Source organism: Bubalus bubalis, chromosome 15 (genome assembly GCF_019923935.1).
Source record: "Bubalus bubalis isolate 160015118507 breed Murrah chromosome 15, NDDB_SH_1, whole genome shotgun sequence".
Lineage (NCBI taxonomy): Eukaryota > Metazoa > Chordata > Mammalia > Artiodactyla > Bovidae > Bubalus > Bubalus bubalis.
This window is the reverse complement of record NC_059171.1, coordinates 21,702,443-21,727,105: the sequence shown is the minus strand read 5'-3', so window position 1 is coordinate 21,727,105 and position 24,663 is coordinate 21,702,443. Positions and strand designations below refer to the sequence as shown.

Here is a 24,663-nt window from a genome sequence, read left to right as displayed (position 1 = left end):
TTAACAAGGCTGTATTTACATCTGAAGGTATCAGGAGTACTTAATTCTAAAATTCCCATCAGTTGATTTGCGTTCTATAAAATATCTACTTAGTTTTATATCACATTCTCCTGCCCAAATAAAGTATATTCATTCTAAAACAATCCAGAAATAATTAGAAATTACCAACCTGTTAATACTAACCAAGAATACAACCTTGATTCTTTTTCCCAGATAAGATGGATTAGACTAGCATCTAATTAAAGACTAAATTAAAATATTGATTTAGTCTGAAATATATTGTTTCTACTTTTAAGAAAGGTTAGAGTATTCAAGAATGAAAGAAAACAAAAGTATAAATATCAAAATAATCAAGGAAAAATTTTAAGTATGAAATTCACTAACATAACACACTTTTGAATATTTAGTTTGCCTCACGATAAATTTTATAAAGCATAACTCCAAAGGTTGAACTGAGTAAAAAAAATCCCTGCCTTCACCATAGTTGCAGATCCATAAAAAATACAATATGGAAACTCTATTTTGGAAAAAGTTAAAGGTTAATACATTAAATCATACAATGCTAAAACTAGGGGCTTATGAACAGAAAATATTACAGCAAGTAGTAAAACATAACTTGTTACTTTGAATATTCTCAATTTCCAAAAAATTGTATAATCATACAGTCACCCAGGAAAGTGCTTCATTGCCCTCACTTTTCCAGGAAATCATAAGCATTTATTTACAGATAAGATACAGCAAGGTAAGTAGCCCTGTCACGTTTCACGGTAATTGTACAAAAAGTAGCTAAGTCAATTGTAGATTTTCCTAGCTACAGCATACCTTCCACTTAGAAAAAGACAAATCAAGGTGGACAATCTTTTTTTTATAGTTATCAATTAATCATCACATGAATCAGAAATCATTTATAATTACATCTCAAAATATTGTAGATTCTGAACTATTTAAGTCCAAGAGTTTTTTATTCTGGAGAAAGAGAAATTTTATCAGTCTAAAACATTCATTTAGTATAACTGAAGTTAGCTTTTGCACCAGACTACTTTTGAGTTTAAGTAAAATATGAGATAAAATATTTTATGTAAAACTATGCTCTTTTGCCATATACTATGCTAATTACTAGAAGAACAGATAACTCACAAAGTGAAAATAATAAATTTCAACACATTAACTTTGTTTTCATCATTTAAAAACAGTACATTTTTGTAGGTATAGTAGTCTAGTCTAGAATCGGATTGTTTATTGAGAAAATAAACAGATTTTACATGCTCGCATGTCCTTGATTAGCATTAAGAATGGTTTGTTAACTTTATGGCCTACCCAAAATCTATGACGCATTCTACATGAAGAAGATATTTAATGATTTACTCTGAAGATTAAACATAAAACTTAGGTTTTAAAATCATTTATAAAATTCTTGAATTTTATGATCACATCAAAGATACTAATTCAATAAATGTCATTATCTTTCCCAGGGATTTTCATCTATATTGCTGTTAGTTAAGTTAGAAATACTGAAAATAAATCACCCATTTGCTGATATTTCTCTCAGAACAACCTAGTTCAGAGATGTATTTTTCTTAAAAGAAGCAGATACTAACCCATATTACTTAAAGTTCATCTAAGTTTTGTTAACCCATTTTCTAGTCTGTATCATGCCATTTAGCACTCCAGATCCATAGTCATATTTAAAATAAAAATTTCAAGCAGTGTTTTAATTGTTAGTATACATCCTTAAAATGCAAAATTCCTAGTGTTGTTCTTGTATAAATTTTCATAAGATAGCAAAAGAAAAAAATAACAATAAATGTGATTGATACATAGCCAACAATGCATCTCAGGTTTGGGTTCAAGCCTTTACAAATTTTTTCTAATGCCACAAGTTTACTATAATAATCCTTTGATTAAAAACCTTGACTATTAATGGAAGATGATCTCTTAGATTTTAATGAATAAAAATTATATAGTAAACAATGATCATAATTACTGATAATTAATATGGTAGATATATTTAAATATAAAATAAAGAATGAATCCAAAGAGGTCTTCTGTGAAGTCCAGCTAATAAACAGGCTATTGAAATGCAATTAGGCCCACCTGATAATCAGCCCACTGTTCTCCTATCATTCCAAAGTTTCAATCATTAAAAATACTCTCAACATATTCTACCTTTCTTTTAGAAACAAAAATATTTATTAAAAATAGAATTTAACATAGTATTTACTGCCTTAGCATATTGCATACTTACTCATGACATTTAGGGTTTGAATTCCCAGGAATTTCCCAGTGTATAGGAAAATGCACAATTGCCAAGGTAGGAAAATCTATAAACATTTTAAACCATGACATTAAGGCACTCTAACTACATTAATTTTTCTCTACTGCATACATAGCTTATACTTAATTAAAGGCTTAAGTAATAAAAATATATGCAATATATGAGAATACACAAATTAAAAATATCTAAAGGAAATTTAAGAATTTTCATTTGTGAGGCTTAAAAATATATTTGGCCAAATACTGCATCTTTTCATGATTTTAATATTCAATGTAATTTATTTACATAAATAATATATGGCCACAAGGGTATTCATGTCATTAAACATGATGGCAAGCGAGAGAAATAAATAATAGTTTATGACCAAGGATAATCATATCACACAACACAACAAGAAGATATTTTTACACTAATAATGTTTGTTAAAAAATCATAAGAAAATCATAACATAAATCATAATATAAATCATAACATAAAACCAATTTTATACTTTATTTTTTAAAGTCTTCTGAAATATATTAAGCTACTTGTTATTTTCCAAATACACTGATTATTTACATATTTATTTTAAATTGAAGGATAATGATTTACAATGCTGTGTTGGTCTCTGCCATATATCAATATTTTGGTGATTCTTAGATGAAACAAGTGATTCTTAATTGAAGATTTGAAAAAAAGTGTAAGATATTTTTCTTACAACTTTATGAATATATTTAAATTCTCAATATGGTTTCAGTTTTTTTTTTTTAATTTTTAGAATTTAATTTTTTCACTAACAGAGAATTCACAGATTAAGCCTTTTGCACAAAGGCATTTTTTCCTTATGGGCTTTCCGGGTGGCTCAGTGGTCAAGTACCTGCCTGCCAATGCAGAAATGCAGGAGACAAGGATTCCATCCCTGGGTTGGGAAGATCCCCTGGAGGAGGAAATGGCAACTCACTTTGTATTCTTACCTAAAAAATTCCATGGACAGAGGCGCTTGGTGGGCTACAGTCACAGAGTCGGACACAATTGAGTGAGCACACAGCACACATTTTTATCCTTGCTCGCCAGACTTATGTAACACAAGACTTCTCAACACATCCTATTCTCCTTAATAGCACTATCACAATTATAACAACTAAATCCTTAGTATAATTATTTTTAACTTATGTATTATTGCCAGAATGTAAGCTCTATGAGGGCAATTGCTGCATCTCTCTTGTCTACCCCAGGAACTGAGTGCTTACCATAATGTCAGGCATACAACAGCATAGCAATGAATACTTATTAATAAATTAGTTTTATTTATATATTGATATTTTATTTTAAGCCACATCTGTGGCTTGCAGGATCTTAGTTCCCTAACAGGGATGGAACCCAGACCCTCTGTGGAGTGAGTGAAAGTGAAAGTGAACAGGCGGAGTCCTAAACACTGGGCCGCAGGGAAGCCCCTATATTGACATATTTTAAACTACGGGTTTCAGAGATTTAACACAAACTGAACTTCTGCATAAAAATACATTAACCTTGTTACTATAAACATAATTTTTAAAGATGATAGTATTATAAAACACCATTAGCATTCTTAAATTTTGAATGAAATTTTCATTGTGCTCTCATCCAATTACTGATTAAAAGTAGTGTTGATTATTCAGTTGACTTGTCTCTGCACTTTGCATCTCTTTCTTTTGCTTCTGGTTCAAGTTTTTGTCCTCTCCTACTTAATCATATCTCCCCAGAAAAAGAGAAGAAAGAAAGAAGAAAATAAAATCACTTCATTTCAATTTACTGGTAGAATTAATGGCTTGAAGAGACTATTGAATTCACATACTATGCTATCATTCTGTCTTGTTTTGGTTGCAATAATTTTAGCTCCAGAAGTTGTAAGTAAATCATTACCAATTGATATAATACCTCAATAGCATTTGCAACTAAATATAAGGAATGGCCTACAAAGACAAACTTAAAAAATATATATACTGAGCTTTCTAGGGAACTTTTAAAGGGATGTAAGCACTTTTCATTTAATTTGAGTCTAAACAACCAAATATATGTTATTATTTGTGCTTAAGTTAGTCACCTTTTCCCTAAAGAAATAATCTTAATAATAAAATAATTGCTTTTTCCAAAACATGTGTAACTAGTTTTCTAAATAAATCTTGAATTGTTTTCACCATTCTAATCTAAACAAGCTCTACACACGCTAACGTTCACACCAAAGTGAGAAAAAAGAGGCCCAACAGCACACACATGTTTAAAAAGCATGAAATGCAATGCTTATAGCCTCATGCTTTCAGCTGTTTTCCAAATCCTGACAAACCTGGCTCAGACTGGCGTTTCTTTGTCGGCAATGCTTTGTCATCACTTATTATACCATTCACCTTTTCCTGCTGGTCTTCCCATGTAACTTCTAATATAAATCAAAAAATATAATCAGAGTTTGCTAGACAAATACTTCAGGGATCTAATTTTAAAAAATTATTTTTCCTGTAAAGTTCCATAAACTCTCAGTAGTATGCAGTTAATGTTTTAAATATAGACATATGACATTTAAAATTGTTTTATAGATTTCAACCAAAGCACTTCAGTTTACTTTCAGGAAATTCTAAATTTTATTTTCAATAAAAGATTATTGAATGTATGAAGAAAATGATTTCAGTGATATATCAAAAAAGTTTTTTTAATCAATATTGAATAATATTAATTTATGTTATAAATAAACATTTTGCTAAACATTAGTGTGGTAAATGAAATGTTTATATGGAACTAAAATACAGAGATTTTCATACAAATCAAGAGAAAATCTGTTACATTTAATATACAATAAGATAAAATGGTGATTTATTTACTACCGTATTTAGTACTTTCATTAAACAACAGATAAATACGTGTGCTATGGAATATTATCTTAATAAAAATTAGTATCTTAATAAAAAATGAATATTAGGTTGAATGGATATAGCACATATCATTGAATATGCATTATCTGGCTTATCTAAAATCATTTGGAATTATTTGTAGTATAACATTCATTCATTCAAAAAATATTTATTCAGCGCCTACTATAATCCAGGCATGTTTAGCCATTGGTGATATAACAACAACAACAAAAGACAAAAATCCATGGCCTCATAAAACTTATATTCTAGTGGGAGAAATAAATTATAAACAAGATAAATGAGTAAAATATGTTGTGACTTAGATACTGGTAAGTGCTAAGAAGACAAACATGAAGTAGGTAAGAAATAAAGGAACTGTGCAAGGTGTGATGCAAATTTGAATAGTTAGTCATGGAAATTCTGATTAAGAAAGAAGGTTTTGAGTGAGGAACTTAAGGAAGTAAGGGAGTTATGCCTATGATTATTAAGGGAGGGCATTACAGGTAGAAGAATAGCACACACAAATGTCCTGAAGTAGAAGAATGTCTGATATGCTCTAGGAAAGCACAGAGGTCTCCTGGCTGGAGTACAGTGAAGAGAAAATGGAAAATCACAGAAAGCGAAAGTGAAGTCACTCAGTCGTGTCCGACCCTCAGCGACCCCATGGACTGCAGCCTTCCAGGCTCCTCCATCCATGGGATTTTCCAGGCAAGAGTACTGGAGTGGGGTGCCATTGCCTTCTCCAATGAAAAGGGAAGTGGAGGGAGTACAGATCATGTTGGGCCTTGTAGATCATGTTTCAAAAGATTCACTGGTCATTCTTTGATCTTAATCTCATAGTAGCACTCACAAACACTTAAGTATACACTTGCTTTTCTTTTTATTCACATGTTTCTAAAGCTATAAGTCAAGTAGACAGTTACCATCTAAGGACATTTTAATCCCCAGGAAGTTTCACCATGCCGTAAAGGATCCTCTGGTACTTATTCACCTTTGGCCATAAATAAAGGAATACTGGAATGAAATACTAACCTATTTTATAATATTAAGCTAAGCAAAATATAACCAGGAAGATAAAAAGCACTGTCAAAAATGAAAAAAAAAATGCTATATTGCAACATCAAATATATATGATTTTTGGATACACTACTATCTTTATTTACTTATATTGCTAGAATTGACTGCATTAAGCATAAGGGTTTTTCAGTTCCTAGACCTGAAATATGTAAATGCTATTTAATAAAGGCATTTCATTCTGGTCAAACATAAATCAGCAGGAAATAAACTTCTTGCTTTGAGAGTATTTAATTTGTACTTTGACCCCCCTGATTTTCTAATTGATAAATAATCTGGTAAAGATGCAAAACAGCATTCCCAAATGGTAAACAATCTGGATAAAGACACCATGTTTGAATCAACTGTTAGTGGAAAGAGAAATCTTAAAAGCTTTAAAGAATAAATTTTCTGATAAATTTCAAGACTCTAGTTAAATCCTCTTTAGTTAAAAAAACAAAGAAATGATCTCTCCTTAGTCAAAATTAATCTGTGGTAACACAAAAACAACAGACTAATTTCCCTATGTTGGGGAAAATAATAAACTCATTTATAATATAATATTTCTTGATTTTGAATGACCAGCACTTTTGGTTATCTATCAATATATAAGATTTCATAAGCAATAAAGAGTTGATTCTAAAATCAAATTTTCTAAAATCCTATACATTTGTCATTTAAAAAGCTATTTCAAATTTCACCATTTGGTAGAGTTTGTGATGTTCCAAAAAAGAATGATATGTTATCTTCTGAAGTTAGACAGTGTGTAGAAGTAGAAATAGCTTGTTTTGAAAATGGTTCAACCTTTCTATATATTGGTAGAAAGCATATTCTGAAGTGTGAAGGAAAATATCCTAACACAAAACAGAGTTAGTTTTTAAACACTTTTTTGAGTTGATAAACATTTTAGTTAAAAATCTATTACATGACAGTAACAAAAAAAAAATCTCATAACCATCCATTTATAAATACCAGACAATACAACAATGAAAGAAGATTTAGATCAAGGCTATCAATGATTGATAAAGGAGATAACAGATATGTAACTGGACTAAGGTGGCTTTTAGGAACATTTCTGCCATTAACTAGGTGTATAACCTTAGACAAGTTTTATAGCCCCTCTGCCTCTAATCTGTTACCTTCGCAGTAAGGAAGTTCTAAGGTAAATGCCAGCTCTAAATTTATAGAGTTGCTCTGGCTTCTTATTACTGATTAGTCGAGATTTTGTGTGAGAGTACTTACACCAGAGACGATAAAATTAAGACAATGAATCTAGAAGATTTTCTAGAAGTTCTAAATGTGACTATTATCAAACCCTATGTTGAAACTCAAATGTCTATTTAAAACAGAACTAGTCATAAAAAGCACAGAACTGACTACCAAATAATTAATTCATCACTCCAGAAACAATGTGAAGTATTAACCATACCTAGCCCTCTTTGAATTTATTGGTCATATAATTAAAATGAAATAGTTAATGTCATTAAGAATAAACTATGGAAAATTTCAGGAAAATGTTCAAATTGTTTGAAAAGTGTTTTAGTTACATTAAAGAAAAACAGCAAAAAAGTGCTAAGCATGCAGCCCCTTAAAGATAGTCTTTTCTATTGAATGATTATTGTGGTAATTTAAAAAATAGTTTTCTTAATGTTAAATAATAAAGATCTTAAGATTTAAGTACAAAGTAGTAACCCATGATATTGTACATCTACTACCAAAAGTAGAGGTGAAAAATCAGAGATGCATAAAGCAAATTAGTTGATAAGTATGAGTTCGAAAGAATGTCCCATTGCTCAGCTGCAAACTAGAAACCCAATCAAGTAGAGAAAATATTTTTTTCTAGTGGGATAATTGCATCAAGTAAACATTCAGTTATGAATTTAATTTGTAGATGGGGAAGCCTAAAGACAGACTTAATAACTATTAGATAATTTGAAGAAACAATATACTCATGAAAATTAAACTATGAGATATTCTTAAGTGATATTTTAAAATCCTACATGTCTACAGAATACCTATATTCCAGCTAGTACAATACTATATCAAGACAATTTAAAGAGCACAAATCCCTATGTTAAAAGACTGTATTTGTATGATACTATGCGTTTCAATGTACTTTCACATACAGCATCATATCTGATCCTATAAACTACAGAAAGGACCTTTTATCAGGTGTTTTCTACAGGTAAGAAAACAAAGAACTGATTAATAAGGATAAGAACTAAATAGTTGCCCAGGTTCACAAACAATTTCACAGGATTTACCTCATTTGATTTTCAACACAGCATATTGGGGATAAAAGATTATTCTCAAAATAGCATATTGGGATATGCTAAGATTTGCTTTTCTCAGATGAACTAACTTGACTTAAGGACCTAGAGTCACAAAGTTGGCCCACTATAAAGGCAGGCCCTGAACCAAGGTTCCAAAACTTGTGATCTTCTGTAGCACTGTATCACCTTCCTAAGATTATGCTATTTTCAAAAACAAACAGAAGATGGCTGTTTGTATTTACGAAGCCAAAAATGGTGTGTTTTGAAAAATGGCTGAAGTTTGCAGAAAGGTGTGAGGTAGGAGGGGTTCTCTCCCATATTAGATTAATTAACTGGGGCTTTGGTAGTCTAAAAGAAATAAAATGAGCAAAAGGGGAAGCAAAGAAAAATAAGGAAGAATGGCTACCATGAAGGAAAGGAAAGATTAGGAAAAGAAATTAGAACATATTTGTTTACAAGTTAAGTAATAGAGGTCACCATATAGTTGCCTACTGAAATACCCTAAACAGTCACAAGTCCTCAGTCTTTCAAATCCATCTTGTTCACTGTCACCAAGCTATTATTCTATAAAACAGATGTAATTGAGTGAAATATATGATAAATTCCTTGCTATTTTAAAGTATCCCTCAGTCTCTCCCATTTTATTTTTTGTCAAAGTGTTATTCATCTAAGTTAGCAGGGAATGCTATCTTTAGGAAATATATACCAATGCCACTATAAAATCTATTCCTATCTAGATATTATGCAAATTTGGAAATTAAGACATGGGTATTGGTACACTCTTTACTCTAGAAGCATTTGTGAGAATACAGAGAGCCAGCAAAACGAAGCCTGTCCACACCGTCACCCTAAACGCTATCTGATTCTTTGAATACTTATAGAGGCAAGCATCCATTATGAAGACTGTAAAAGTTATTTTATTATTTTTGATGCCTTTGAAACCTGTATTTTTCCCCTCTTTTTCCCATCCTTCCTTCCTGTCTTCCTTTCTTATTTATATGGTTCTCTATATATGAAATGATGTAGGCAACTATACATTGAGACTCAAAGGAACGAAATATTTTTCCTTACGTCTCATTGTGTATCTTTAGGACTTGACTTGTGAAGGCAGTGTGGTAGAGTTTAGTTTATAATCCCACAGTGAATGGCTCACTAATGGACAATAGTAGGATATGGCCATTAAGTTTCCCAAAACAGACACAATTGACAAACACTAATAACATCATAAACAATAAATTCAGTAAAAACTATTTAAGACTAACAATTTTTTAGCCACATCTCCAAAACACTTAGTCTCTGTTAAAGATCCTTACAGGTTAGTTTATTTACAGAAGAGGAAACTGAGGTTCAGAGAAATTACAACAAAAGCTTTGTCAGAGGTCATACGCTTAAGAGTAGAAATGAGTTTAAAACCTGATGTATTGACTTCCAGTGGAGATCTCTAAACATTATGAAACTGGAAAAGTCCAAATGGTTTAAGCAATTTTAACTTAGAGAAAAATATTCTAGATATTTGCATGTTGAGCTTTACATGTGGATTGAAACATGTACAAATGCTGCACAATATGCACCAATGCATTCTGCAATTCAGGTAGTTTCTTTCCTCCTTGTATTGTTGCTTATGCAAATTACGTGACCAAGAACAGCATCAGGGTTACTATTTTCCTCAAAACTACTACATAATATACATAAAATAATTGGTTCAGAGTGATGATCATAATCAGGTTTAGTTTCACCTGAAATCCAAATTTTCAGATTCTTGCTGAAAACACAAGATTATAGCAAGAAATAATAGTACTTACTATGTGACAAGTATTACTGTAAGAAATTTAAATAAACTAAATTATTTGAGAAGTTAATTTATAGCATATTTACATAGCAAGGAATGTTATTTAGAGTAGAAAGTGAAAGTGAAAGTCACTCAGTCATGTCCGACTCTTTTCAACCCCATGGACTGTGTATAGTCCATGGAATTCTCCAGGCCAGAATACTGGAGTGGGTAGCCTTTCCCTTCTCCAGGGGGTCTTTCCAACTCAGGAATTAAAGCCAGGTCTCCCGCATTGTGGGCAGATTCTTTACCAGCTGAGCCACAAGGGAAACCCAAGAATACTGGAGTGGGTAGCCTATCGCTTCTCCAGAGGATCTTCCCAACCCAGGAATCGAACTGGGGTCTCCTGCATTGCAGGCGGATTCTTTATCAATTGAGCTGTGAGGAAAGCCCATTCACAAGAGGCTACTTCAGGGTAGAGTTTATCATGATCACCCTCCCAAGGTACCAAATTCTCATCCACATTTTCCAGCAGCTCTGTCCCCATACTTGACTTTCTCCATTCACAAGCTCTAACTTGTTTCCTTTGAAATTTCTATGTAGTAATAACTCAGATTAGTCCCCTCAGGAAAATTTACATTTCAGTGTTCTAGAAATTCTGTTTTATAGTATTAAAATAATTAAGCCATTAAAGAATATCAGAATATGAAGTACTATCACAAGCAGTGGGAAAATATTTTGGCATGAAAACATTCCCAGAACACTTCACAACTTACTTCCTCTGTATGTATCACAATCTTAAGAGACTCTATGTAAGTAATATGTTATAAATTTATCAACTATGTTTTATTTGTTCTTATCATTAAATTATTATTGGGAGCTCCCCAAAGCAGGGAATGTATCTTATTGATCATTGCATTCTCAATGACTGCCTAGTACAACAAATTGGAAATAGCAGCTATTGGCTGAGTTGAACTTAACTAATATCTAATACACACATGGTTGAAACACATGCAAGGAAAATGCCATTCATCTGAAAAGGCATGGTATGTACATGTATAACACAGGGAGTCAGGACTAGAAATCTGCTCCTATGCGGACTGAAGAAAGCTAATCCTCTAGATTCTGCTCTTTTATCAGTGAAGCAAAGCTGTTTTATCAGATTTATAAGGCTCCTTCCAAATCTAAGTCTTGATTCTAGATCTAGGAACAAAGCTACAGAATACTGATACATATCTTGGCAAACTATAGGCAGATGACTCTAGAGAACAAATTAGCTGATCTAGATTTACAAGTCAAAGAATGAGCACAAAGTTTCCCACATATCTTTCATGTATTCTTGCTTGTTCCCCTGACCTTTGCCATTAGTCCAGATTTTTATTTCCCCTCTTCCTTTTATAGCCAAAGCTGTCTATGTGGTGGTGGTTTAGTTGCAAAATCGGGTCTGACTCTTGCAACCCCATAGACTGTAGCCCACCAGGCTCCTCTGTCCATGGGATTTTCCAGGCAAACAACCTCCATTTCTTTCTTTTAATCCACTCTAATCAGCCTTTTGGCTCAGAGGTAAAGATTCCACCTGCCAATGCAGGGAGCTTCCCAGGTGGTACTAACGGTAAAGAACCTGGCTGCCAATGCAGGAGACATAAGAGAGGCAGGTTTGATCCCTGGGTTGGCAAGATCCCCTGGAGGAGGACACGGCAACCTACTCCACTATTCTTGCCTGGAGAATCCTATGGATAGAGGTGGGGTGGGCTACAGACCATGGGATCGCAAAAGGGCTGGACATGACCTAGGAACTAAACAACAACGATTGGCCATTTACCCCTTACAACTCCACCAAAACTTCTCTAAAAAAAGGTTAACACAACGGTCGCCTGTTTGCTAAATCTAGTGATTTTACCTTTTGATAATTCTCTGCTTCAAGTACTTTATTTGCACTTAGGACACTAGAATCCATGGCTTCCCCTCTACTTCTCCTCCTACTCTTTCTGAGTTTCTTGTTTCTTCATCCTTTCAACTTCTAAATAAGAATAGTTCAGTTCATAGTCCTCAGACTTCTTTTAGCTGTCTACACTTGTGATCTCTCGTGATCTCAAGGGCATCATGGTTTTAAGTCTCTCTTTATAAGGGTAACTCCTAAATCTATAACTATAGTCCGAATCTCTAAAATCCAGAACATATTTCAAACTGCCTATTTGACATCATATTTTACATGTCTAACAACATCTTTATCTTATATCTAAAATTGAGCACCAATCTACTTTTCTCAGGTTTTTCCTTCTACCAGTTAATAGAAACTCCATATCCTTCCAATTACTTCAGGCCAACACTTGGATGTTATCACTGCATCTCGCTCACCCTGTCAGGTAACTCTGTTGGTTCTATCTTTGCACATCTATCCAGAATGCAACGACTCCTATTACTTTGGTCTAAGTTAGCTACCCTCTTTCCTGGGTTATTAGGAATGCCTCCTAGTAGCTCTCCTTGTTTCTAATCTTGATTCTTTCAGGTTATTTTCAACTAACAATCAAACTGAATGTTTTTTTTTTTAAAAAAAGAAACAGTTTTTGTGTCACTTTAATAAAAATCTTTCTTTTTCATTTGGTGAAAAGCAAAGTCCTAACACTGATCAATAGGTCACATATGGGTCACCTCCCCAGCCTTTCTGACCACACCTACCATCATTCTCCACCTTTCTCACTCTGTAGTGCTCACCTGTCCTCTTTACTGTTCCTTGAACAAGTCAAACTTGCTCCCATACAGACCCTCCATGCTTGCTGTTCCCTCTGCCAGATACACTTTTCTCACCTAGACCTTCACATGGTAATTCAAGTCTCTGCTCAAATATGACATACTTCTCAGAAAAAATTATCATTTACCCTACTCTCTTGAATACTACCTATTCCATTATCCTGATTTATTTTTTCTTTGTAAATGTCAGTATCTGAAATTATATGATACATTATTTTATTTATCACTTGCTTCCCCTAATAAATATAAGGACAATGAGGCAGGTGCCTTGTTTTATGTGTACACTAGTATATCTCCAGCACTCCCAAAAGGAGACTGGAATATAATAGTTTTATTATTTGTAGAAATAATGCATAAAATCCTTTGTAGGAAGAATGACAATTGAAAAAAACTAGAAACTTGCCTATTGTTTTGTTCTTTGAGTTTTGTAGTATGATGCTATGGAATGAGCTGTCTCATTTTAACTCACTGGAGGTATAAAGAGCAATGTATTAAAAAGGATTGCCTTTAGGTAAATAATTATTTGAAAAATTGAAACCAATTTCATGAACCAAAGAATTTGATTTTAATATAGGGTTAATGGAGAAGCTCTGGCTGATCATATATCTCGATAATTGAAGGGCAATGTATACTATATCTATTCCAAAATGATATGTGGGCCCTTCACACCAAGAGATAGAATAAAGTTAGCTTCATTATTTCTTCCCTTTCCATACTAAATCAGAAGAGAGAATGGTGAAAGTGGACCATCCTCAGTGGATCATTCCTCAAGCATGAGGAACTCAATGCTTGAGCATTTCTAACACACAGTTACAGCTGGAATTCACTATACCTGGAATCAACTATACTCCAACATAAAATAAAAATTAATATATAAAAACAAACAATATTCACAGTCAATTAGAGGTCAGGAAACAAACAAAAAAGCCTGGAGAAAGTATTTCATTAGTTAAAATTCACTGTTTTCTCTTTCTATATAAGTAAAAGAACAAAGTAACAACACAAATTTCTATAAATTGCACTGATCCACAAACATGCTTTAGGCAATTAAAAAAACAACCTCCTACCTTAACCTTACTCGTGAACTTTAATATGAGATTCAAAATAAACACTAAATTTGTCTCTCCCAAAAGAAATGCCAATAAGAAATATTAGACACCTAGACCTTAATTATAAGTAGAAGATGAAAAGATTAAACTAAATAAAAATGAGAGTTAGTCTTAAGTAAAATATACAGAGTTTTCATTTTTCAAATTTTTATCAATAACTCTTTCTAGGTCCAACTATATCATGAGTAGCATTGGTCTACATCACAACAGTGAGGTTTTGCAGTCAAGAGGGCTTTTGTATAAACGATAAAATTAATAATGAATGTGAGTGACTGAGGTCCCAATAACCATTGTGACTAGAACCTTTACATGTAAGATTGAAAAGCTACAAATTTTAGTTTTAAAACTGTGAAAAATCTACAAATATTATAAATTTATTTAATATTGTTGAACTTATTTAAGTAAAGAAAGCACATTCATGCACATCACAAATGTCAGTACAGAATACTTAACATATATTAATGCACTATTAACTTCATATTAGACTTGCCTTTTTTTCCATTATTAGGTGGATTTGGTGTTTCTCCCTCATTGTCTTTATAACATTGAAAACAGACAACAGTGAATAATTAAGGTCATTAACAACCCAAATAAAATCAAGCATACCACAAAAGATGATATCACACACTAGAGAAACAAACCCATGCAGTAAATATGACACCTGGCAGTACTGAGCTAAAGAGTCAAGTATACCCTTCCTAGCCTATAATAAAAATAAAATGAAGAATAACAAGTCATTTTATAAGTTAGGAAGATTACAGTTATGGTTTATTCTAATTTAAAAACGAATATAATTTACTAATTAAGTTGATTTTGAGAATCAAGCATAGGTGACAAACTGGCTCCATGAATGGGCTTTTTTATAATTAAGTTGAAAATTAACTAAAGTAAAATGAGCTACTGCTGATGTCTCCAAACTAATGATATCCCAAACAATGACTTTACTGCAAACGCCAATTCTTGAATGGTATTGAAAGACTTTCAGTATTTGTATGGACTAGTTTCAGAAATATAGCAATGGGCAAGCAGGGAAACTTTAACTATACAGCTGAATTAAAATGAAGCTCATTCTTACAGTATTCTCTAAAAAAAGTTATTCCTAAAGCACTTCAGGAAAATGGAAGATGTGTTACATTCTAGTAGTTAGGATCTGATATGTTCAGAACAGACATACTTATACTTTTCTATATCTATGAATCTAAACTTGCCTTTGTTTTCATGACCAGATCTACACTGATAATTTTTCTCATCTTTATAACATTAAAAATCATTACTAAAAATTAGCAGTTGCAGCTTCAGGGGTTTTCTGCCTTAGACTACAATCACTACTGTAAGAATGCACCCGTGAGAATGTATTTTGTGCACAATATGCAGAGTGGCACTGCTTGCTCACAAGATAAAGGAGAGAACAAAAGGCACGTAGAGTCCACACTACTATTCAGGATCACAATATACTGCTGAGTTAAATCCTTTCATAAACATTTTGATAAAGCAAAAATTATGATATGTAAACATAATTGGGGCTTAAAAATACCAAAATGAAGTGTCTTCATTCCATGTAGAAGGAGGACTCTTTGAAGAGAAATTAGGATTGTCAATAAATATTAGAGCAATACTGAGCTGGGATGAAGAGGAACCTACAGTTAATTGTTCTTTTTTTTTTTTTCTTTTGGCTTAGTTGCCCCATGGCATGTGGGATCTTAGTTCCCCAAGCAGGCATCAAACCCACATGCCCTACATTGCAAGGCAGATTCTTAATGACTGGATCACCAGGGGAGTCCCTGACCTTATTGTAGAGAAAATTTTATGGATAAATTATGATGGTTTCTAAAAGTTTCAAGAACTAAAATTTTTAAATTTATATTTTTCCCAAATTTACTTGTAATTTACCTCTAAAAAATCAAACTTGTTGAGAGGAGAATCTAGGACTTCAATGTATCTGTACTCAGTGAAACACATGGCAAAATACAGTGTTTCAGTAGGTACTGCATGAACTGAATGTAAAGCTGGGGTAAAGGATAAGTATAAACCTTGGTCAGATGCATTGTCTATAATTTCACTTTGATTTAAACAACAAGGAGAATGTTCAAACAGGTAAATTAAATATTCTGATAAGTTACTTAGCTCATGTAATATCTCTCCATCAATAAAATTAAGTAATTATTTTAAAATTAGGACTGAACAATCTGTTCTCTATTCCAGATTATAAATCTGAAGCCTAAAGTCTTACATGAAATAGAAAAGTCATACTTCTACAACGTTTGATTATTTATTTTAAACACACAGACAGACCTGCTTTGACCTCTTCACCCTGCTTTTCTCCCCCCTGCTCTTCCACATGTCTAGTTTCTTCATTAACTTCTGTATATGCACAAGTAAAGAAAAGGATAAGACCAGACACGTACATTTGTTACTCCTCAATAAAATAAAACAAAAACTTTCAAATTATTCATGATACAATGAGTGATTATAAGGAATTGAATAGATTATTTTTTAACAAGTTTCTGACATGTTAGGGAAACAAGTAAGTATACTGTGAATAAGTTATCATACTGTCTCCTTTTATGATAACTTCGATTTGTAAAAGAAATTGTGGCCCATAAACATCTTTAATACATAACAACTGTGAGAAAGACAAAATACTTCATCTATAAACGATATATTCTTAGAAAAATAATATAACTTTTCTTCTAGAGAAACAAAAAAATAACATTATAAACTCGTTCTTATTTTTATAAATTGCAGTACATCAAAGTTGGGGGAAATTAAAAATAATAATGTCTTACAGGATTTAGTACATTGTACTTTCTTTATATTGTTTCCATTTTCTCTCTCAGATTTTAACTAATATTGTACCACTGTCAAGACCAACACATATAAGGCTTTTAATTAATTTAATTAATAGATAAATACATTCCAAGTCAAAAGGAATTAAACTAGGACATTCTCATTTTTCAGCTATTGAACAGAATCAGAAGATAAACATGCCATTAATTTGATTCTAAAACAGTCACTGAATTATAATGTCTGACAACTTTTAAAGAGATAATCCAAACATAATTTAATTTAGACCATTAATCAATAGTCAATTTTGCATTATACCTTTACCTTCAGTTAGAAAAGTAGAATATATATAGCCATTAAAGCTAAACTAAATGATACAATCATGTATTTGCTGGAATCTTCATATTAATATTTATGAAAACACTGCTATAATCATCCACACTCTTAAGCAAAACAAAAAACCAAACCCTCTCCAAAGCATTTTAATTTATACTGGAAAGAATAAAAGAAGTTTTTTTGCTCTCTTTCATTTATAAAAATGGAAAAGTCACAATTGTGGACATTAAAGGAAAACTGTAGTTTTAAATACATTCTATACAGCAAAAGTCAGACAGTAAATAGAATGTTTGTTGACAAGCTCATTAAAAATGTCAAGTATCAGCTCTAATGTTAGTTTTCTGGTATATTTATTATTACAAAGAATGGAGCACTCATATTTCAAAAGAATATTGCTACTAAAGATATAAAAATTGAATTTAGAAAAAATTATGGCATAAACTGTGTTTCTGACTTCATACGACAACAGATGATGCCAAAACTCTATCTTTAAAATTTGTGGGGAGAGGAGACAAATATTCCATATGTATTATAGAACTTCCCTTATGGAAGGTACTTTTAAAACTATATACTCCTATTTTTATATAAATAATAGAGAACTGTAGGAATGCTGCTAAAATCTTTTCATCAGGCTGTATAACCATCACAATAGTGCTGAGTTGTTTAAAATTATAGTTCATAGTACATAGCAAATAAAAAGGACCACAAAATAGGAGTTGATAAATCATTCAACTGCAACTAACAAGAATACAGCCTGGTTTGAGTTCTGTAAGGCAATAAAAGTACTGCTGCCCAAATGCAATACACTTAAAAAAGTGTTACCAATAGGTTATAGAAACGTGAGTTTTACTATAAACATATATAGAATGACAAGTTTATTTTAATGGTACTTGCTATACTATTTGAAGTAGCTTTCCAATTTGTTAATAAATATTACATGCATTCATTCAACAAATATTTATTGAGCGCCTATAATGTGCCAGGCATTATTCTACGTGCTGGAGATTCACCAGTAAATAAAATAGCTGACAGTTCTTCAAAGTTACAACATCATCTGCAGAATTCTATAATCAGCAGAGGAATTTTTATTGTCTTGGTAAATGTATGACATTCCATATAGCAAGACTCAATATTTTTCCTCTTGAGTCATAATGTAGCATGGATAACAAAATGGTACATATTTAACTTTATTATACTATAAACAGTCTTGCTATAACATAAAAAATGATGCAGGAAATATGAAGCACAATCACTATCTAATTAAAAAAACTTCCTTTTCTAGAAAGCCAAAATTAAATAATTTAAAAATCATCATAAACACAAAATAAAATATATGATGATAATTATAACTAGACTAGGTGTATATCCTCAATGACATAAACACAGACTGCAATTGACATCTTTGGTTAAAGTCTTCCACAAAATATAAAATTTTATGTCAAAGCAAATTTTAAAAAAAAGCAAAATTTACCTTGTGATTGAAAAGAAGCTAAATTCTTTGTATTCTTACTTGACTGAATCAAAGAAATTTAACTCCTTTGTATATTTTTAAAGTAAAACAAAAATTGAACACTTTATCAGAATCATAAAACAAAATAATTTTACTGTAATAAAAGTCTATACAGTGAAGGAACATCAATTGCAGTTGGGTTTATTTTTGCTCACATAGCCCCCCAAAAAGGCTATCAGCACAAAACAAACCCTCCTTTATGTACAGACCTTCATAAGGTTCTATCTCCTTGACTCCATTGTCTAGGAAAAACAAAATAAAAACAAAACAAAAAAAGGGAACCAAAGCACAGGGGTTAAAAACAACAGAAATTTCCAAAGGCACAGAATGTATCATCTATTAAAGAGAAGTTAAATGGTGACTTAAATATGTTTGTTGGTTTGTTGGTTTTGGCAATGCACATCCCATTACCAAATAAAGGGACCATTTAAAAAAATGACATTAAAAATCATTATATTCTATCAGCCATGCTTTTAGAGGTCCTTTATCCAAGACTTTATAGACCTTTGGGGGAGTATGTTCATCTGTGTATAAGCAAATAGGGTTTTCTTATGCAAAAATTTGAAAGTATTAAAAATATCAGTACAACATGCATCTTTCTTTGTATATTCATGATTACCTTTTTCTGGCACTCCAGTTTTGAGAAGGATCACCATTGTTGTGCATCAGCTAACCAGTCCTTTGCAGTGTGTGAAAATTGATTTGGCTAGTTACTAATAAACTTTATGTAACTATCAACAATTACATAAACTTAGTTGTAGCAAAGAAATATCATCCAACTGCTTATTTAAGATCATTAAATTTATTTCTTAAAACGCATTTATTAAAATTTGAAAAATGTGCAAGAGCAATGATGATAGGTTGCCTCCAAATATTATAGATTTTAAATGCAAAATATAGAATATTTATAAATGTATTTGCAAATATAACTACTAAAAATGCAGCTAAGGTATTCAATTAACAAAAGAAGAAAGCTAATACAAAGGTAGTAAAGAAAAAATCTTGATTCACCTTAGCTTCCATGTGTATATCCTATATGACACAATTAGAAATAAAACTTACTTCTCTCCAATGTTCCCTTTGGTGGAAGCTGTGGGAGTTGTCGGCCCCTTCGTCCTGCCACTGGAGTACTTGATGGGCTTGTTTGGACAGACCCAGTACGAGGATGAGACCTACAAGATACATCATTAATATTCATTTTCAATAGAATGAGTTAAATATTTTTAATATATTTGGTTCATATGATAGCTGTATGGTGCAATTTTAAAGGAGGTTTAGCTGCTGATTAAAAGGTTAGGAAAAGTAGGACAAAATATGGATATTTGAATGATTATCTAAATAGCAGAAGATGTTTATACTGTTATGTAATATGCATACATACACAGATACATGCACACAAAGTCTTACAGTAAAATCCATGGAATTATTAATGTAAACTGAAATTCTATCCATATGAAAGCAAGGAGAGAAGCCTACAGCTCAAAAAATAAAAGATAATGCTTCATATTTCTTTCTACCAGATTTCAAACTCTTTAACACTAACCTCCCTCCCTTGATCCTAAGAGATTTTTACTCAGGCTTATATTAGATATCCCTTTATTAGAAATTATCTCATGAAACTACAAGTAAAACCCTGAATAATTCAAAATTCAGCTAAAGAAGATATTGGTTAATACATATTAATAGTGATAGAAAGAAACTAAAAATCTAGTTTTAACTACTGTCATTAGGATGATTATCCAAAAGTGATGTCTAATGGACACAAACAATTTCTCATTCTGTAGGAGAAGAACATGATAGCCATGAGGTGTGTTATGTGGGGAATACCCAGGACTCCTGATAAATGAGAAATCACAAAACAAATGTGGTCAGGACAGTTAATAAACAAATTACAATGGTAGCCACACACTATTATATCCACGGAATATAAATAGTGTGCTTACACTGAAAAGGTTAGTGTCGATTGTTATTAGTGATCAGCCAAGGATGACAGAAGAGACCATTTAGCTGCTGGGAAAATAAAATGGTGTGCTGGTGGGGCAAAGGGGAAGTTAGTCTGATTGATTTATCTTTCACCTCGATAAGGCAGGTGAAGGAGGGGCAGATCTTCCAGTCATTAATGAAGGCATCGACCTCATGAGGTTTGTATCAGGACGTTCAGTGGATCTGGAGCGGGTGGTGGTCCGCTCTAGGAGAGGCCGCTGTTCTGTTGATCTGGATCTGTGATATGGCTGTCTATCTGCTGCTTCACAATCCCTGAAACGTTAGTCAAAAAGCAGCTCAGTTGATCTTTAGTGCCTTTCTGCTATTTTGTTATGATGCATCAAATTGATTTTGAAAAAGGTAATTGTTTAAGATTATTGAGTATGGAAAAAAAAGTTCTCTTCCCCAACATATGCTGCGTTAATTCTCACTAAACTCCATAAGAATTCCTAAGGAACCAACATCTGCCTTTAATAGCAATTCCCAGTGAAGATAATAGGAGTTGCTCTGTTATAATCAAAACAACATGATCTGTTTTCCAAAATGAATTCCCAAAATGGAACATGTGAAATATGTGAAGTATTCTATTCAGAAAGAATTCAATGACTTCCCAACATTTGTAAAAGAGTAAAGACAACCATAAAGGCACTAATTCTCAAGCTGCTAAGGCTGTTTATACTAATAAACAGCATACCAACTAAAATTTAAAAAGGCTTTCAGCACAATTGTAGTATACTGATACATCTGAACGTTCAAATGACTGAATCCAAATGTTATGAGAAAACAGTGCAACTTTGCAGTCTGTAGCCATATTCAAAGTCATAGTCCACAAGAAAAATCATTCTTCAGGAAACGGGTAAATCAATCATTCTATATCGTTTCTCTCTTCACACTTTAACAATGCCAACCAATGCAATTCAGAATGAGCATTAATTGACTGAAATAATAACAGTCTGAAACAATGTGATTTCTTTGATGAGAAATAAATCCAACATCAAAATTTAATCCTTCTTTAAAGAAGTATACTTAAGCAAGCTATCAGCACTAATTTTTGTATCCCTGGAGTCTAGCATAATGCTTTTATATCCAACATGCAATTTGTAAATGTTTCCTAAGATCACCCCATGATCTGCAGAATAGCCCCCAAAACAGTAGTTTTGATTCTAGAACTCCAAAGTATACCTCAAAGAAACTATTACCTCCCCATATAGTTGTAACAACAGTACTGGAAATGCTTATATATTATAAACACCAAAGAAAGCTTTAGTATCCCTCAAGACTAATGTACTAACAACTTCCACTTTACCTACAAATTCTCTCGATCTTATTTTTGATAATGAAAACTGCAAGTCCTTAAAGAAAAGTAATATAAAGGACACAATTTTCCAAATGTAATTCATTACATGGCATACAATTTTGGACCAGCAGATATTAGATTAGGCTTCCCTGACAGCTCAATTGGTAAAGAATCTGCCTGCAATGCAGGAGACCCCAGTTTGATTCCTGGGTCAGGAAGATCTGCTGGAGAAGGCATAGGTTACCCACTCCAGTATTCTTGGGCTTCCTTTGTGGTTCAGCTGGTAAATAATCCACCTGCAATGCAGGAGACCTGGGTTCAATCCCTGGGTTGGGAAGATCTCCTGGAGAAGGGAAAGGTTACCCACTACAGTATTCTGGCCTGAAGAATTCCATGGACTATATAGTCAGTCCATAGGGTCGCAAAGAGTCGGACATGACTGAGCAACTTTCACTTAGATATTTAGACTTATGACTTTAGGAACTGAATAATAGATTTACTCTATAACATATTTTGTGATTATCTTACACTTTATATTCATATGGTAACATGAAGGCAAAAGATTTTTAAACTATTTTTATGTTCATGTACTATAATATGATTGATTTCTTAGGATAAGTTTAGTATTTTTATAAGTGTATCCAAATATGTCAAAAAAGCTGTGTAAATACATACACAATATTCAGTTACTTATCAAAGAGAGAAATGAAAAGGCAATTTGACAGGGTAAGAAATCATAATTCTATTTTTTCTTCCTGAAAGACTATTTTAGAGAGAACATTTCTCTTTAGAAATAAAAATGCTCAATGTCTATTAAATGTTGTTAGTATACATATCTTTGTATATCTTCAACACAATACATTTATATACTGCATGCATGCTAATCCGGTTCAGTCATGTCCGACTCTTTGTGACCCTTGGACTGTAGCCTGCCAGGCTTCTCTGTCCATGGGATTCTCCAGGCAAGAATACTGGAGTGGGTTGCCATGCCCTACTCCAGGGGATCTTCCTGATCCAGGGATCGAACTCATGGTTTTTATGTCTTCTGCACTGGCAGGTAGGTTCTTTATCACTAGTGCCACCTTGGAAGCCTAAATATATATTAATATATATCTTAGATTCCTTAAACCTAGTTTTGAAGATACCAATCTTTACATTATTTTCGTATTTCTTATTATCTTAAAATAACAATAATTTATTTCATTAAATAACATGTGTTATGCAAAATCTGATTTATTCTGATTCCATTAGGCAATTTTTCCAAGTGGAAAGTGAAATATTAGAATATACAATTTCACATCTTTGACACTATATTTTAATAATTGAAATATATAACTGTGAGTGAAATCTAGAGAATTATTTCAAATGTGTTGCTACATTCCATGTCCTTAAAAGAATACTATTACCTTTAAAATATTAATAAAGAAGTCACTCTTTAGAAAATATGCCTTAAAAAAAAATCTCTTTAGTAAAAAGTTGTTTGAAGCTATAGTCAATGTTTTAAATTTTACTTATATTTTTCTCACCATATTCATCAAAAGTATGAATTATGATTTCCATAAAAAATAAAAATGTTTAATAAGTGAAACATGAAAAGAACTATGGTAGAAGTTAGAAATGTATTGACATGCTCCACCACAATTAAGAGAAGGGGAAAATCATCATATTTTAAACTTTGATAACACAGGAGAAGGTCAAGACAGGCTTCTATTTCCACAAATGGCTAAAAATACGTCTTACTAGGTGAGAACTAAGATTATTGCTGAGAAAACTGAAAGCAGCAATGCTTAAGTCTCATATATAATTCCCACTTTCATAGTAGGTTTTCTAAGGGATTGAGATATAAAACTTGACAACTTTCACCTAAATTCTTAGTGAGTTTTCCTTTTATGGTGATAGTGAAAGTGAAGTCGCTCAGTCGTGTCCGACTCTCTGCGACTCCACTGCCTGTAGCCCACCAGGCTCCTGTGTCCACGGGGTTCTCCAGCAACAGTACCAGAGTGGGCTGCCATTGCCTCCTCCAGAGGATCTTCCTGACCCAGGGATCAAACCCGGGTCTCCTGCATTGTAGCTAGATGATTTGCCATCATGTTAAATGACCATTTGCAAGGCATAAAGTATTTTAGTGCCTGCCTGGGTTTCTGAATTTGGGGTCTGTATTTCCATATAAATAGTTTCCTTTCTAACCCTACCTATTTATTTTACTTTCTGCATTTCAAAATATTATTTGAAAAAGGGTAGACACAGATTTTACAAGATTGCCCGAAAGCAAGCCGTATAAAACACCAGGAAACTCTCACCTGTAAATTTAAATTTTTCTTAGGTTAATAATTTGATTATCTTATAAAAGTGATTTAATATCTGTCATAACTCTATTTTTAGTTTACATTTTCTGGTATATATCCTTAAAATAGTTTAGAGTTTCTTAGAGTTTCTATGTGCCATTTACCTGGATAGATACAGATATAGTTCTGCTTATTTAGTGACTACTATTCTACACTGCAAGCATTTGCACAGGATCCTCCACAACTGAAGCTAATTCTGTTGACTGACAGTATTGTAACAAGACCTTGTATTGTATCAAGTCAGCTTTAAAATCATTTAATAGTATGTGCAGATTTTGATTTCTAAGGGGAAAATAATTTTATAATTATCTAGAAAAG

At 32.4% G+C, this 24,663-nt stretch overlaps 1 protein-coding gene across 16 annotated transcripts in view; it reads right to left on the bottom strand.

Annotated features, from left to right (window-relative positions):
* The window catches only part of RIMS2 (regulating synaptic membrane exocytosis 2), a 539,581-nt gene that overhangs the window by 116,110 nt on the left and 398,808 nt on the right, over positions 1-24,663 (bottom strand). For 7 of the 16 annotated variants that reach the window (XM_045162779.1, XM_045162782.1, XM_045162777.1 and 4 more), the window contains 3 exons: positions 20,797-20,976; positions 19,783-19,892; positions 15,313-18,962 (listed from right to left, as the gene is read on the bottom strand). In XM_045162779.1, coding sequence (XP_045018714.1) covers positions 18,862-18,962; positions 19,783-19,892; positions 20,797-20,976 — 391 coding nt within the window. In that variant the 3' untranslated portion in view covers positions 15,313-18,861. Of the gene's footprint in view, positions 1-15,311; positions 18,963-19,782; positions 19,893-20,796; positions 20,977-24,663 lie in introns of those variants that run through there. The other 9 variants (XM_006053914.4, XM_006053915.4, XM_025265138.3 and 6 more) reach the window with 6 other exon arrangements.